The sequence below is a fragment of the Rhipicephalus sanguineus genome, chromosome 4 (assembly GCF_013339695.2).
Source record: "Rhipicephalus sanguineus isolate Rsan-2018 chromosome 4, BIME_Rsan_1.4, whole genome shotgun sequence".
NCBI classification, from domain to species: Eukaryota; Metazoa; Arthropoda; class Arachnida; order Ixodida; family Ixodidae; genus Rhipicephalus; species Rhipicephalus sanguineus.
In genome coordinates, this window is record NC_051179.1 from 57,566,132 (window position 1) to 57,577,303 (window position 11,172).

General features: G+C 50.8%; 1 protein-coding gene across 1 annotated transcript in view; it reads left to right on the top strand.

The window, feature by feature from the left end:
• LOC119390038 (microtubule-associated protein futsch-like) overlaps positions 1-11,170 on the top strand; it is a 143,507-nt gene extending 132,337 nt beyond the window's left edge. Inside the window, 2 exon segments of the mRNA XM_049414625.1 lie at positions 2-4,372; positions 4,472-11,170. Of these exon segments, the coding sequence (XP_049270582.1) occupies positions 2-4,372; positions 4,472-11,170 (11,070 nt within the window).
• Positions 11,171-11,172: the final 2 nt, after the last annotated feature.

The following is an 11,172-nucleotide window of genomic DNA, read 5'->3' on the forward strand; positions in this document are numbered from 1 at the left end:
GGACTCTCTGGACACGCCCCGCGAAGTCGGAGACGGCACAGCGCCATCCTCTAGAGACGAGATACTCGAAGCTATGGAAAAACATCAGCTTGTTTCCAGAGAACAAGTTCTCGAAATCAAGAGGAGGGACTCCGTCGACTCCATTGAAGGAGAAATCGCCATGGAAGATGAGGAAATTGTCCATCCACCTCAAGAAGCCGACGCGGAACCAGCAGGAGCCCTAACAGAAAAGGTGCAACCAGAACTTGAGAAACCAGTGGAGGGAGCTCCAGTTAGCGAAGCTCCTGAGGTAGTCAAAAAAGAGACTGCCGAGCCTGAGACTACAGAAAAACTGCAGCCAACTACTGGCCGACCAGCAGAGGGTACCACTGAGAGCCCGGTTCCTGAGTTCGCCGACAAGACACCTCCAAAATCTGAAACAGTCGAAAAGGTGGACCAAGAAATTAAAGAAACAGCTCCTGATATTCACGCGACTGAACCATCGGACACTGCACTAAGAAAGCCTGCCGAGTCTGAGGATGCCGAAAAGGTGGAGCCTGCAATTGAGAGAGCAGATGAGCCGACTAGTGTCAGCGTTGTCTCTGAGTTCTTGGAGAAGAGGCCTACCGAGACCGAGAGTTCTGAAAAAGTGGAACCAGAAATTCCGAAGCAACCTGATGAGTCTCAGAGTGTTCAAAACGCCGTGCCAGCGCTTGAAAGACCGTCAGAGAAGACTCCTTCCACCGCAGTGCGTGATGTAGCAAAGCCTGCCGAGCATGAGGGCACTCAGATAGAAGAGCCTTGGATTGAGACACCAGCTGGAGAAACCCTTGTGGATGTAGGATCTCATGTGGCAGAAAAGCACGCAAAGCCTGAAAGCGTCAAAGAGAAAGAAACTGAAATTAAAACAAAACCTGAGGAGACTCCTTACACTTCAGTGGCTGGGGTCGATGAGCAGAAACCAGCCAAGTCTGAAATATTGCAACACGCGGAACCAGAAATTGAGAGACCAGCTGATGAGACTCTTCGGGACGCAGTGCCTGACGTCGAGCTGAAGAAGCCTAAAGAACATGAGGATGTCAAAGAGTTGCAACCGGAGATTGAAAGCCCAACTGAGGAAACTCCTGTGAGTGCAGTGCCTGAGGTCAAGCCGAAGAAGACTACAGAACACGAGGTTGTCGAAAAGCTGCACCCGCAGATTGAGAGGCCAATGGAGGTATTGCCTGCAAGTGCAGAACCAGAGGTCACGGCGATGAAGCCTGCAGAACATGAGTGTGTCGAAAAGCTGCAACCGGAAGTTGAGAGTCCCATTGAGAAAGCTCCTGTGAGTGCAGTGCCTGTGGTCGACTCCAAGAGGCCTACAGAACATGAGAGTGATGAAAAAATGGAACGGGAGGTAGAAAGTCCAACAGAGGAAACACATGTGAGCGCAGTGGCTGAGCTCGAGCCGAAGAAGCCTGCAGCACAAGAGGGTGTCGAAAAGCTGGAACTGGATGTTGAGAGGCCGGCTGCGGAAACTACTTTTAGCGAAGTGCCTAAAGTCGAGGCTATGAAGCCTACAGAACAGGAAAGTGTTGAAAAGCTCGAACGGGAGGTTGAGAGGTCAACCGCGGAAACTCATGTGACCGCAGTGCCTGAGGGCGAACCGAAGAAACCTACACAAGAGGAGGGTGTTGAAAAGCCACAACCGGAGGTTGAGAGGTCAATTATTGAAACTCCTGTTAGCACAGGGCCTGAAGTCGAGGCGATGATTGCTACAGAACACGAGGGTGTCGAAAAGCTGCAGCCGGAGCTTCCGAGGCCAACGGAGGTAACCCCTGTGAGAGTAGTGCCTCAGGTCGAACGGAAGAAACGTACAGAAGAGGAGGTCGTTGAAAAGCCACAGCCAGAGGTTGAGAGGCCAACCAAAGAAATTGCAGTGAGTACACTGCCTGTGGTCGAGCCGAAGCCTACAGAACACAAGGATGGCGAAAAGCTGGAATGGGAGGTTGAAAGGCCAACTGAGGAAACTCCAGTGAGTGCAGTATCTGAGGTCCAGCCTATGAAGCCAGCAGAACAGGAGGGTATCGAAAAACTCCAACCGAAGGTTGAGAGGCCAACTGAAGAAACTCCAGTAGGTGCAGTGCCTGAGGTCCAGCCGAAGAAGCTTGCAGAACAAGATGATGTCGAAGACCTCCAACCGGAGGTTGAGAGGCCAACTCAAGAAACTTTAGTGAGTGCATTGCCTGGGATTGAGCCGGAAATGCCTACAGAACACGATGGCGTCGAAAAGCTCCAACCGGAGGTTGAGAGGCCAACTCGGGAATCTCCAGTGAGTGTAGTGCCTGAGGTCCAGCCGAAGAAGCCTGCAGAACATGAGTATGTCGAAAAGCGGGAACGGGGAGTTGAAAAGCCAACTCAGGAAGCTCCAGTCAGTGCAATCCATGGTGTCGAGCCGAAGACGCCTACAGGTCTAGAGGGTGTGGAAAAACTCCAACCGGAGGTTGAGAGGCCAACTGAGGTAACGCCAGTGAGTGCAGTGACTGGGGTCGAGCCTGAAAAGCCTGAAGAACATGATGACGTCGGAAAGCTCCAACCTGAGGTTGAGAGGCCAACTGATGAAACTCCAGTAAGTGCAGTGCACGCGGTCGAGTCGAAGAAGCCTACAGAACATGATGGTGTCGAAAAGCTCCAACCGGAGGTTGAGAAGCCCACTGAGGAAACCCCAGTGAGTGCAGTCCCTGAGGTCGAGCCGGAAAAGTCTAGAGAACATGATGACGTCGAAAAGCTCCAACCGGAGGTTGATAGGCCGCCTGAGGAAACCCCAGTGAGTGCAGTCCCTGCGATCGAGCCGGAAAAGCCTGGAGAACATGATGGCGTCGAAAAGCTCCAACCTGAGGTTGAGAGACCAACTGAGGGAACCCCAGTGAGTGCGGTGCACGCGGTCGAGTCGAAGAAGCCTACAGAGCATGATGGCGTCGAAAAGCTCCAACCCGAGGTTGAGAGGCCAACTGAGGGAACCCCAGTGAGTGCAGTGCCTGGGGTCGAGTCAGAAAAGCCTCCGGGACATGATGGTGTCGAAAAGCTCCAACCGGAGGTTGAGAGGCCAACTGAGGAAACTTCAGTGAGTGCAGTCCCTGGGGTCGAGCCGGAAAAGCCTACAGCACATGATGGCCTCGAAAAGCTCCAACCGGAGGTTGAGAGGCCAACTGAGGAAACTTCAGTGAGTGCAGTCCCTGGGGTCGAGCCGGAAAAGCCTACAGAACATGATGGCGTCGAAAAGCTCCAACCTAAAGTTGAGAGTCCCACTGAGGAATCCCCATTGAGTGCAGTCCCTGGGGTCGAGACGGAAAAGCCTACAGAGCATGATGGCGTCGAAAAGCTGCAACCCGAGGTTGAGAGGCCAACTGAGGGAACCCCAGTGAGTGCACTGTCTGGGGTCGAGCCAGAAAAGCCTACAGGACGCGATGGTGCCGAAAAGCTCCAACCGGAGGTTGAGAGGCCAACTGAGGAAACTTCAGTGAGTGCAGTCCCTGGGGTCGATGTTGAAAAGCCTACAGAACATGCTGGGGCCGAAAAGCTCCAATCGGAGGTTGAGAGGCCAACTGAAGAAACTCCAGTGAGTGCAGTCCCTGGGGTTGAGCCGGAAAAGCCCACAGAACACGAGGATGTCCAAAAGCTGGAACGGGAGGTTGAGACGTCAACTGAGGAAAAACCTATTAGTGCAGTGCCTGATGTCGATTTGAAGAAGCCTTCAGAAAAGAAGGGTGTCGAAAAGCTGCAACCGGAGGTTGAGAGGCCAACTGAGGAAACACCTGTGAGTGCAGTGCCTGAGGTGGAGTCGAAGAAGGCTACAGAACCAGAGGGTGCCGAGAACCTGGAACGGGAGGTTGAAAGGCCAACTGAGGAAACTCCTGCGAGCGCCCTGCCTCAGGTCGAGTCGAAGAAGCCAACAGAACATGAGGTTGCCGAGAAGCTGGAACGGGATGTTGAAAGACCAACTGTTGAAACTCCTGTGACCGCAGTGCCTCAGTTCGAGCCGAAGAAGCCCACAGAACATGAGGTTGACGAAAAGCTGGAACTGGAGGTTGAGACATCAACTGAGGAAAAACCTGTTAGTGCAGTGGCCGAAGTCGAGTCAAAGAAGCCTGCAGAACTCGATGGTGTCGAAATACAGGAAACGGAAGTTGAGAGGCCGACTGAGCAAACTCCTGTGAGCGCAGTGCCTCAGAAAGAGCCGAAGATGCCTACAGAAAAGCTGCAGCCGGAGGTTGAGACGTCAACTGGCGAAAAACCTGTTAGTGCAGTGCCGGAGATCGAGTCGAAGAAGCCTTCAGAACAGAAGGGTGTCGAAAAGCTGCAACCGGAGGTTGAGAGGCCAACTGAGGAAACATCTGTGAGTGCAGTGCCTGAGGTAGAGTCAAAGAAGCCTTCAGAACAGAAGGGTGTCGAAAATCTGCAACCGGAGGTTGAGAGGCCAACTCAGGAAACATCTGTGAGTGCGGTGCCTGAGGTAGAGTCGAAGAAGCCTACAGAACCAGAGGGTACCGAGGACCTGGAACGGGAGGTCGAAAGACCAACTGTTGAAACTCCTGTGAGCGAAGTGCCTAAGGTCGAGCCGAAGAAGCCTACAGAACATGAGTTTGACGAAAAGCCGGAACTGGAGGTGGAGACATCAACTGAGGAAAAGCCTGTTAGCGCAGTGGCTGAAGTCGTGTCGAAGAAGTCTGCAGAACTGGATAGTATCGAAATCCAGGAAATGGAAGTTGAGAGGCCGACTGAGCGAACTCCTGTGAGCCCAGTGCCTCAAGAAGAGTCGAAGAAGCCTACAGAAAAGGAGATTTCCGAAAAGCTGCAGCCGGAGGTTGAGACGTCAACTGAGGAAAAACCTACTAGTGCAGTGCCCGAGATCGAGTCGAAGAAGCCTTCAGAACAGAGGGGTGTGGAAAAGCTGCAACCGGACGTTGAGAGGCCAACTGAGGAAACACCTGTAAGTGCAGTGCCTGAGGTAGAGTCGAAGAAGCCTACAAAACCAGAGGGCACCGAGGACCTGGAACGGGAGGTTGAAAGATCAACTGAGGAAACTCCTGTGAGCGCCCTGCCTGAGGTAGAGTCGAAGAAGCCTACAGAACATGAGGTTGTCGAGAAGCTGGAACGGGAGGTTGAAAGTCCAACTGTTAAAACTCCTGTCAGTGCAGTGCCTGGGGTCGAGTCAAAGAAGCCTGCAGAATATGAGGTTGACGAAAACCTTGCACGGAAGGTTCAAATATCAGCTGAGGAAAAACCTGTTAGTGTTGTGCCTGAGGTCGAGTCGAAGAAGCCTGTAGAACAGGAGGGTGTCGAAATCGAGGAACCGGAGGTTGGGAGGCCGACTGAGCAAACTCCTGTGAGCGCATTACCTGAAGTCTGTTCGAAGAAGCCCTCAGAGCAGGAGGGTTTCGAAAAGCTCCATCCGGAGGTTGAGAAATCAACTGAGGAAACACCTGTGAGTGCAGCGCCTAAGGTAGATTCGAAGATTCCCACAGAACTAGAGGGTGCTGAAAAGCTGGAACGGGGGCTTGATAGAGCAACTGAGGAAACTTCTATGAGCGCAGTGCCTGAGGTCGAGTCGAAGAAGCCTACAGAACATGAGGTTGTCGAAAAGCTGGAACGGGGGGTGGAGACGTCAACTGAGAAAAAACCGGTCAGTGCAGTACCTGAGGTCGAGTCAAAGAAGCCTTTAGAGCATGAGGACGACGAAAGGCTGGAAATGGAGGTTGAGGGGTCAACTGAGGAAACACCTGTGAGGGCAGTGCCTGAGGTCGAGTCGAAGAAGCCTATAGAACAGGAGGGTGTCGAAAAGCTGCAACCGGAAGTTGAGAGGTCAACTGAGGAAACACTTGCGAGTGCAGTGCCTGAGCTCGAGTCTAAGAAGCTTGAAGATCAGGAGAGTGTCGAAAAGCTCCACCCGGAGGTTGAGAGGCCAGCTGCCGAAACTCCTGCGAGCGAAGTGCCTGAGGTCGAGTCGAAGCCTACAGAGCAGGAGGGTGTCGAAAAGCTGGAACTGGATATGGACAGGCTACCTGAGGAAACTCCTATGAGATCAATGCCTGACCTCGAGCAGAAGAAACCTGAAGAATTTGTGGGTGTCGAAAAGCTGCAACCGGATGTTGCGATGGCATATGAAGAGACTGCTATGGGTGCCGTGCCTGAGATTGAGCACAAGAAAAAGACAGAGCACGAGCGGGTCAAAATGCTCGAAACAAAGATTGAGAAGCCATTTGAAGAAACTGGGCTGAGTGGAGCGCCTGAGGTCGTCCACAAGGAACCTACAGAACATGATGGTTTTGAAAAGCTGAAACCAGTGATTGAGAGGCCAGCTGAAGAGACTACCGTCAGAGCAGTGCCTGAGGCCGAGCAGAAGAAACATGCAGAACATGAGGGTGTCGAAAAAATAAAACCAATATTCGAGAGGCCACTTGAAGAGACTCCTCTGGATGCTGTGCCTCAGTTGGACCAGAAGAAACCTACGCAGCACGAGGGAATCGAAAAGCCTGAACGGCAGATTGAGACACCAGCTGAAGAGACTACATTTATCCCCCTGCCTGAGATCGAACAGAAGGAACATACAGAACATAAGGGTGTCGAAAGGCTGCAACCGGAGATTGAAAGCCCAGCTGAAGAAACTACTGTGAGCGCATTGCCTCAAGTTGAGCTGAAGAAACCTGGAGTCGAAAGGCTTGAACCGGAGGTTGAGAAGCCACCAGGGGAAACTCCTGTGATTGCAGTGCCTGAGGTCGAGCAGAAGAAACCTACAGAAAAAGAGGGTGTCGAAAGGCTCGAACCAAAGGTTCAGAAATCACCGGAGGAAACCCATGTGAGTGCAGTGTCTGATGTTGACCAGGAGAAACCTATGGCGCATGAGAGTGTCCAAAAGCTGGAAGTGGAGCATGACATGCCACGTGAGGAGATTCCTGCAGGTACAGTTTCCAAGGAAGAGGAGAAGTCTGTCAAGCCAGATAGTGAGAAAATGGTAGAACCTGAATTCGACAGACCAGCAGAAAAGACTCTTGTAAGTGCAATGCCTGAGGTCGAACAGAAGAAACATGACGGTGTTGAAAGGCTGGAACAAATAATTGGGGCACCAACTGAAGTGACTTTTGTTAGTGCAGCTGCAGAGGTTGAAAAGAAACCCTCAGAACCTGAAGAATGTATGGGCGTCGTAAAGCTGGAAGCAGAGATTGCAAAACCACCTAAGGAGACTCAAGTTACCGCAATTAGTGAGGTCGACCTGAAGGAACCTACAGAACACGAGGGCATGGAAAAGCTCGAGCCGGAGATTGAGAGGTCGCCTGAGGAAATTCCTGTCAGCACACTGCCTGAGGCCGACGAGAAGAAAACGGCAGAAGAGGAGGGCATCGAAGAACAGGAACCGGAGAGTAAGAGAGAACCTGAAAAAACTCCTTCGGGTACAGTACATGAAGTCGAAGAGAAAATGCCGGCCCAACCTGAGACTATGAAAACGATATCACCAGAGACTGGGAGACCTGCTGCGGAGCCGGCTTTCAGTGCAGTTCTTGATATCGAGAAGAAGCCTACAGAACCGGAAAGTGCGGAAAAGCTGGAACTAAAGATTGTCAGTGCAGTGCCGGAGGTCGTGAAGAAACCGGAAAGGGTCGAAAAGCTCGAACCGGAGGTTGAAAAACCACCTGTCAGTGTGGTGGCTGAGGTCGAGGATAAGAAGCCTGCTGAACCTGACAGTGCAGAAATGGTGAAACCTGAAATCGAAAGACCGATTGAAGAGACCCCTATAAGCGCGATATCTCAGGTCACAGAGAAGAGACCTGCGGAACGTGAGAGCGTTGAGAAGTTGGAACAGGAGATTGAGAAGGCAACTGGACAGCTTCCTTTGAGTGCAATGACGGAAGAGGGGGAGAAAAAACATACAAAACCTCTGCCTCAGAGTGTCGAAAAAGTTGAACCGGAGATTGGGACACCACCGGAACCGGATGCTTTGGATTCATTGCTTAAGGACACAGGGAAGAAATCCCCTGATCCTGAGAATGTCGGAAAGCTCGAACCGGAAATTGTAAGGTACCAAGAGGAGGCTCGTGTAAGTACAGTGCCTAAAGTCCAGGAAAAGAAAGCTACGGAGCTTGCAAGTGAGGGAAAGGTAGAACCGAGGATTGAGGGGCCAGCTGAAGATATTTCTGTGAGTCCAGTGCCAGAAGGGGAGAAGCGACCTACCGAGCCTGAGACCATTTTGAGCGCCGTACCAGCATTTGAAAGAGAAATACCTGCCGAGCCTGAGATTGTCACAAATATTCAAAAAGAAGATGAAACAGCTGAAGATAGTGCGGCTAAATCACTGGACGTGGTGGCGGAGAAGGAGCTTGCAGAGCCAGTCGACATCCGAAAGATGGAGCCGGAGGCTGAAAGACCAGCTGATAATAGTTTTGAGAGCTCTGTGCCAGAGGTCGTAGAGAAGGCATCTGCCGAACAGGAAATTGTCCCAGCAGTAGAGCAAGAAAAGAAACCTGGCGAGCCAGAGGGCATTCAAAAAGAGAAGTCTGATATTGAGAGACCAGCTAAAGATACTCCTGTCAGTGCTGTGTCAGAAAGCACTGAAAGAAAGCTGTCAGAGCCTGGCAGTATCCAGACAATAGAACAAGGGATCGGGACGCCAGCTGAGGAAATTGCTATGACTGCAGTTGCTGAGGTTGCGGAGAGATTACCTTCCGGAGTGGATGATATCCAAAGGGAACATGAATACCTAGAAATGCCGGACGATATCAGTGTCACGCCAATGCTGACGGATAAAGAACCCACCAAGCAAGATGATTCTCATGAGGGCGAACCTCAGATCGAGAAGTCAGTTGCTAAAACACAAGCAAGTGACTTGCACGAAATCCTAGACACAGTACATCGCGAGTCGCCAGGAAATGACATTCATGAAAAAGAGGTTCCGACTCCTGTGAGTGAAACAGCAGAAATCACGGATGCAAAACCTGTCAAGGCCGAGGATGTCGAAAAGACAGCTCTCCATGGAAAGCCTCTGAAGCCTGGTGATAGCGGCAATGAAAAACCGCTAAGCGAGACACCAGAAGAAAAGAGGGATAAAACACAGACAGAGAAACCAGTATGCGAAGCTTCGATAAGTTTTATGACAACGGTTGTGGACAGAAAGCCTCCTGAGTATGACGAGCAAGAACTTCACCTTGAGAAGCCAGAAGACACGGCTTCTGCTAGCACCTTGAAAGAGGCTGAAGAGAGAAAGCCCACGAAGCAAGAAGATATCGCAAGTGAAAAACCATGTTTCGAGGAGCAAGCGCTGCAGACTCCTGTCAGTACTGCCTTTTATGTTGCAGATTATAAGGCTCCTGAGCTCGAAGTTCTTGAAAAGCAAGAATTGGAGATTCTGGAAGCAGGACAGAGGTCTCCTATAAGTACTCTGTCAGAGATCCCGCATGAAAAGACAGCAGAACCTGAACATCGTGAAAAACAAGAAACTTCCAGCAAGCCTGGGGGTATTGGGAAGCAAATAGACGAACTTGAGGGCAAGCTAGACGATAAGATTCCTGTGGAGGCCCTCACGGGCACCGCCGATACAAAGCCTGTTACGCCTCAATGCGCTGACAAGGAAGAACCACAGGTCTACCAACCAGCAGACACAGGTGTTGTGCCAGAACTGGCAGACGAGAAGCCGTCTCAGCTTGACTTTCTCGAAAAACGTGAACCAGAGACTGAGAAACCTGCATCAAAGGTAGAAGAGGTCGTAGACGAAACGCATATCAAGCCTGATATGAAAACAGTTGGTTCAGGAGATGAAAAACGTGCAACATCAGCAAGCGAGATCCCAGCCGCCGCTGACCAACTAGACCTGCAAACTGGTGACTTGGAAAGTCCAGGGAGAGAAATACAGAAGGAAGAACAGTATGTCCGTGACATTTCACCATCTGCTGGCGACAAACGCGAATCAAACGATATGAAGGATATCCTTGACAGATATGCTACTCAAGAACCGGTCTCTCCGTTCGGACACCAGGAGCCTGAGATGGTCGTCTCCAGCAAAGATAAACCAGAAACAAAATCTGAGGAAATCATAGCCGAACAAATCGATAAATATGAAAAAGCAAGATTGTCAGAGCAAAGCTCACTTGACCAAGAAGGAATTGTTACGTCTCCTGGTGACGAGACCGCTGATGAAGATGGTCATACAAGTATTCGAAGTGACATCGAACTCGACAAAACTACGGCGGAAGTTCATGAAGTTCAGGATATTGAATCAGCAGTTGACGAGGTGGTAGATGAAGGTGTAGTAACCTCTCCATCTCACTCTATTGAGGATGATGCCCTCCACTTGCATGCAGATTCCGAAAATGCGCCATACGACGGCGTACATATTACCGAGATTCAAGACGAGCATGGAAAAGAACAGATACTTAAGCCAAAAGAGGAGCCGTCAGGTGGCATATTAGGTCAAATACAACCAAAAGATGTGGATAGCGGTGACGATGGGCTGCAAGTACCACAGGATGGGGTCACTGTGCCACATTTGGAGACAAAGGAAGTTAAGCATCCTGAAGAACACAAGCCATCTACTTCTGAAGAATCACCTCCGGCAGATCATTTGCGAAAAATAAGTAAGGACGAGGGACCTCAACAAGACGTTGAAGACATTCAATTGCGGGGAAGTGTTGCTTCACAATCATTCCTATTCGGTGATACCTGCTCCTCTGACGCCGCGCTGCCGGCAGAAGCATCAGACTTGCATCAGCCGGGCTACCTTCCGGAAGATTATGATATTCTTCCATCTACTGCTTTGATTCCGGAGGTAGATGGCACCATTGCTGAAGACCTTATTGCTGCCAAAGAACAAGCTCAGAAACAGCTTGAAGATGAAGATGATGTGCCACCAAGTTTTTCTCGAGCAAGCTCTGATAAAGATCACTCAGCCACTGAAAAGGATGACGGTCCGTTACAAGAGGATAGGTTGCCAGGCTTCACGAAATGTAGCGAAAAGCCATCTGAACACCAACATACACAGACAAAAAAATTTGAAAAAGACAATGCCCCTGCGGTTTCTGAGCTATCTGATGACGCCTCTAAAGTATCTGAAGAAACTGCGCAACATGATATTCAAGCACTGCGTGACGAAACAGATAGTCTTAAACCAGACGACTGTGATCCCTCCGTTCCGACAGACTGCCGAACGCCAGATACTTCATTCTGATA